Source organism: Pseudonaja textilis, chromosome 2 (genome assembly GCF_049901715.1).
Source record: "Pseudonaja textilis isolate UNSWEBS1 chromosome 2, rPseTex1.2, whole genome shotgun sequence".
Classification (NCBI taxonomy): domain Eukaryota; kingdom Metazoa; phylum Chordata; class Lepidosauria; order Squamata; family Elapidae; genus Pseudonaja; species Pseudonaja textilis.
In genome coordinates, this window is record NC_141991.1 from 240,155,493 (window position 1) to 240,161,307 (window position 5,815).

Consider the following 5,815-nt stretch of genomic DNA (forward strand, 5'->3'; position numbering starts at 1 on the left):
GCAGCCAAACTGAATCTGCACGTTCCAGATCTGCTGGAACATCCATAGCAAGTCAACATTTCCAGATTGCTCTGGTTTGAAGACGACTGCCCAAAAAGCAAATATCAGGTGTTGTCTTGTGTTGAACACCTCTCCCTCACTTCTGATGGGAAACTGGCAGCTGTCTTTTATTTAAGAGGAGGCTTAAACAAGGCAAGATACTGGCCACTATCTTGATTCTTTTTGACCACTCAGTCCATGCAGATGTGCTAGCAAGCGGAACTTTTTTTAAAAAAAAAAAACCATGTACAATAGATATAAAATCAGCAATCACAGAAAGGCAGGAAGCATGTTCAAATCCCATGGAAATTATATTCTGAAGCACATTTTTTTTGAACAACAAATCAAGTTTATTAACTTAACAGTCGCCACATAGAAGGAATAATTTTTAAGACATGGACAAAAACAATGATTCTTACAGAAAGCTACGTATGACTTTTGCAAGAAAGCTGGCACAGAAATGTAGCCCGATGGCTATGAATGTGCTCCTTAAATACTTCTAACTGGTTATTTTGCTGTAAACACATCTTCACCAATGTGATGAGCTCCAGTTATTAACTTCCAGGCCCAGATTTATTAGGTAGCATGACCACCGAACAAAATTCTGGCCATCATCGTTCAGTGTACTGGATGAAACAGATTGGATGCTGTAAACTATTCTCCTGACCCTAACCCTAACCCAAGCTTAGCAAAACAATATAGTGTGCAATACTCCCGTATGAAAACATGCACAGAAATTTTTTTTGCTATCTCTCAGTCAAAACAAATGGTTTTGCCCCAGCTCTGACAGCTGCCATCTTGATTTTTTTTTGACTCCCCTTGGTTGTTCTCAATTAAAAAAAAAATACTAGGACTGTTTATTGAAGAACCATGGCCTTCAAATGAGACTTCATAATTCCACAATTAAAGTAATGCTAAGACGACATTTTTTTAAAAAAAAAGAGAGCCGTTGAAGAGATTTACAAAAAAGGAAGGCTGACTTTGAGATGATATATCCAACAATTCTAGTTATTTACATTTTTATTCAACCAATATTGGGGAATGATTGGGGAACATAGCGTGATTTTGATATATGTTAGTGTAACCATGGTCAGACTACTAAGTTACTTATGAATTCAACTGAAATATCTTTAGAGGTTTATGTTAAAGAATGTTACAGAATAAATACTGAAATTGTTGAGCCCCAACTCAGAAATGTGTTTCAAACTTAACAAATCTGCTGAAAATCTTTGTGGTTGATTTCAGAATTAGCACTTGATCCTTGTAGATACTTTTGTGTGTGTGCAATTCAACTTCTTAAACAATAGTTAGTGTATGAAAACAGATCCATATCAAGATATGATCTCATGTGAATTTCTAGACTGAATATGACTCCTGCATGTTTTTAAAATGTTCTGACATTTTTCATCCAGCTGACATACATTGAATAATTCTTTTGCTTAGTGAAAAACCAGCACATTGTTTCATTCCCAAAGTTGTCATCTTAATGTAACTTTTGATCTGCATTTTCTTTTCTAAAGCTTATATTATTTATATAGTTCTAACACTATTAGGAATCTATCACCTATAATGCATAAACAGACCTCTATTTTCTTAACTCATAACTAAACATGTACCAATTCATTCTGTAAAGCCAAAAATACTGTTACTTTAAAAACTGAAGATGATTTGGTAACCTGTTAAAATCTGCTCTGATGCAGAATGTTTTGAACGTTCATCCTGAATCTTTAGTCATGGTTAATAACCTGAAAACAAGTTCGCACAAAAATAAATATACTAAAAACATCTTACCCATAGGGCATATGTTATAAAGTTGGTAATCTAGCCGTACCCAGCTCCACTCATAATTTAAGGGCACTGCAATATAATACAATTAATCATAAAACAAATGAACCTCTAACAAACTACATTCATTTCAACAGAACAAATTCATATGTAACATACTTCTTCTGGTTTTCTCCAGGTAGGTTTCCAAACTCCAAAATAAGAACAAAAGGACTGATTTGCATTTGTCAAGAAAACCAGAAGCCACACCCAAAAATCATTTTCCCTACACATGAAACAATGCTTAATATCCAACACTGAACACGGTTTCAGCTCTGATGGCTCCTTCATCTTCCAGGACCAATTCAGTCAACGGTAACATCCAGTTTTCTCCTCTGTCTCAGTAGCTACATTTGCATTAACTCACAAACTTCCCGAAATGGTATCTGAGAATATTACACAGGAGCTTTTGTGGTTGTTGATGGAAACAACAAACAACAAAATCCTTTAAACATTTCATTTCTTCCACCTCACGGGTGTTCTCTTTCATAAATTCGAGTAGAAAAAGTTTGCATCTTCACAGACATTTTTTTTTCCATTTCCTTTGTTGTTGTTGTTGTTGTTTTCGATTTCCTTTTCTCTCCTTTTGAGACTCTTTCAAGTTCCTGGGCAGAAGAGCTTGGAGAAGAGGTTCAGGATTCTTTGCCGGAGATTCCATTTGTCTCCAATTCTGCGTAGCTGCAAAGCTATCATGACAGAGCACTCTGTAAAACAGACAAGCACGGTATTGCCACTTGCATTGATGAAACAATCGTGTTTCTTGCAGCCTCCCTAATGGACTCATCCCGACTAAGAATGCTCTTGTTGTGCATTGACTGAATTCCTGCAGTGGGGTGTGTGTGTGTGCGTGTGTGTGTGTTCCCGATTCAGTTAAATGCAGGGGAATAAACGGAGGGGGAGAAGACTCCCCGAGTTAAATTAACACAGAGAGTCTTCATGCAGGGGCGAGCCTAGGATTCAGGTTATAGGGGTCACTGCTAACCCTAGTGGTATGTTGCTGCTGAAAGTACCTTCTGAAAAATTTACCCAGAAGACAATTGTCAACATGACGCCCTTCACACCTCTTTGTGCTGGAGTTAGAGCTCTCTTTAACAAGAAGTTGAGGATGGACAGCAAACAAGCACTGAAATATTCAGAGTAGAAATTAGGCTAACACCAATTAGGGGGCAGAACTGGGTTCTACCTGCAGAAGATCCCATCCTAGCAACTCCTGTTTAAGAGATCAGAGGAAGGAGCCTACACAGACGTCCCTGAGGCAGAGCAGACGTTACTGACTAGGGAACACTCTCCACGTCAAGGCAACTTCCTAATGTCCTTAAAGTTCTACAACTTCCCACAGAAAGTTCTCTTTACCTTCAGTGGAAGCTGCAGTTCTTTGTCTCTCCTTTCCTCCCCTCAACAAATAATAAAGCCTTTCCAAGAAGACTGTGAGCCCCTTCCTCTTATTCTCAGACTGTTGGGTCTTAGCAACTGGCCAATGTAGACCCAAACCAATGTGGGGGGAACAACCTCCAAGAATAAAGTCACGCAGAACATCAAGAGTCAATAACGGTGAGCTCCAAGTTAGATTAACAGAGTTGGAAGGGACTGTCTAGGTCATCTAGTCCAACCCTCTTGGCCCAAGCAGGAGACCCTACACCATTTCTGACAAATGGCAGTCCAATCTCTTCTTGAAAGCCTCCAGCGATGAAGCTCCCACAGCCAGGTTTGCTCTGTTTGTAATTGGCATCTAAGGGCAACCATCTCAGCACACACAGAAGAAGCTGGTCAAATGTCCTTCTACTAAGGGGGGTCCCCAAACTTGGCAACTTTAAGACTTGTGGACTTCAACTCCCAGAATTCTCCAGCCAGCATTCTGGGAATTGAAGTTCACAAGTCCTAAAGATGCCAAGTTTGGGGACCTCTGCTCGACTATATTGAATTTGGTGCTTTTTCTGAATAATGGGGTCGATGGTAAAAGCCCCCTTCCAGAGAGACAGGGTGGGTGGTGGGTGGGGGTTTTTCCTAGATAGCCCAGGCAGCAGGTGATTTGTAGCAACCAGCCAAGGTATCCCAAAAGTGCTTTTTCAGGAGGCAACTGGACTTTCTTGTTTGTTTGTTCTTTTTCTTTTGAAGACGTTTCACTTCTCTTCAAAAGAAAAAAAAAACAAATTGCACCTTTGGGGCAACTACGAGCTGGAGGGTGACGGAGAATCTCTACCGACTTTCAGCCCAGGGACCCCCTGCTTCTCTTAGGCTTGGTGATCTTGGGAGAGAAGCCGGGGAGAGAAAGGGGTAGGTGGGAGAAGAGCCAGACTGGACCTGAATTTTGCATTATGCAGTTGAGGTGACAGGCGGGAAGGCTTCGATCGCAGAGGCGGACAGGTCCCGGCACCCGCTTCCTTCGGCCAAGGGGGCGAAGAATTCAAGAGCCGAGAGCCGATTCTTCCGAGGAGAAGAAACTGGCTGGGCTCCGGGTGGGGAAGGAAGCGGTCTCGGCGCTCCCGTTTCGCCCGCGACCCCTCCATCCCCGGTGGAGCGCTGTCTCTTCGCCCACCCGCGCCGCCTGAGATCATCAAGCCGGGTCCCGGTTGCTCCATCGGGGGAGCTCCCGGGACCCGAAGACGGAGAGAGAGGCTCCTCTCCAAGGTGGTTCCCAAGGCCCGCCCCGCCTGGAAGCCAACGGGCTTGCGGCGGGGACGGGGACCCGGGGACGGGGCGCGCCCGGTTACCCTTACCTGAGGGCGCCGGGTTCTGCAGCGCGGGCTTGCGCGGCGTTTTGGTCGGCATCATTTCGGACAAGGAGGCTCGGCTCCTTTCGACTCGTCGCTTCGGAAGGCCGGCGTGGGAGGGAGGGCGGCAGGTCCGCTCGGCTCGCTGGCAGCTTCCGAAAAGCCGCCTCCAGCGCGGACGCCCGGAGCTAAGGCCAGGGCCGGGGTTTCCCCATGACGTCACCGCGGAGTCCTCGCCTCCTTTCCCTGGCGAGACTTTCGCCCGCCAGCCAATCAGAGGCGAGTACCCGGGCAAGCGGGGACAAGTTGCTGGCCCTGAATCGGGAGTTGGGGGCGGGGGGGCTGGGCGGGGGTGGCAGCGCGTCCCACAGCAGGCTGGGCGGTGCAGGTGATCGGTTGCTCTCTCGCTCGCTCGGCTCTCCCTCCCTCCCTTCCTCTCTCTCTCTCTCCTTCCCTCCCCTACTTCCTTCTCTCTCCTCTCCCTCCTCTCTCTCCTCCCCTCCCTCCCTCTCCTCCTCTCCTCTCCCTCTCTCTCTCTCTCTCTCTCTCTCTCTCTCTCCCTCCCTCCCCTCCCTCCCTCTCCTTCCCTCCCTTCCTCCTCTTCTCTCCCCCTCTCTCCCTCCCTCTCCTCTTCTCTCTCCTTCCTTCCCTCCCTTCCTTCTCTTCTCTCCCTCCTCCCTCTCCCTCCTTTCCTCTCTCTCTCTCCCTCCCCGCCCCTCCCTCTCCTCTTCTCTCTCCTTCCCTCCCTCCCTTCCTTCTCTTCTCTCCCTCCCTCTCCCTCTCTGTCTCCCTCCCTTCCTCCCACTCCTCCCTTCCTCTCTCTCTCTCTCCCTTCCTCTCCCTCTCTCTCTCTCCCTCCCTTCCTCCCACCCCCTCCCCACCCCCGAGCCTGACCTCGGCTGCTCCAGGGCAGAGAAAAGGAAAAAGGCCCAGGAGCTGAAAGAAAACAAACCCCCACCACGTCCCTGTCCCCCTCCTGGGCAGCCGATGGCCAGGGAGGTGCCAGGTGTATGTGTGTGGGGGGGTGGGGGGTGACAGCCCGTGGTGGCGGGCCCCAAATGGCAGGAACCGCGGAAAGGCTGCGTTCACAACACAACCCTCAGGAAGCGGCATGGGTGCAACTTTGCCAAGCGAGCTCGGTCTTGCCCTCCCGCTTCTCTCGGTCTCCCCTCCGACGAGCTGGAGGCTCGGTGTGTTGGTTAGGCACATCCAGGAAAACAGACAAACAAAAACAGCCTTTT

The 5,815-nt window shown here is 47.2% G+C and overlaps 1 protein-coding gene across 1 annotated transcript; it reads right to left on the reverse strand.

Annotated features, from left to right (window-relative positions):
• Positions 1–379: 379 nt before the first annotated feature.
• On the reverse strand, positions 380–4,773 carry PMAIP1 (phorbol-12-myristate-13-acetate-induced protein 1). The gene is made up of 2 exons (XM_087927414.1): positions 4,575–4,773; positions 380–2,567 (listed from the first exon to the last, which is right to left on the reverse strand). Exons 1-2 carry the CDS (start codon positions 4,633–4,635, stop codon positions 2,461–2,463), a joined length of 168 nt encoding a protein of 55 aa, XP_087783540.1. The 5' UTR covers positions 4,636–4,773; the 3' UTR covers positions 380–2,460.
• Positions 4,774–5,815: the final 1,042 nt, after the last annotated feature.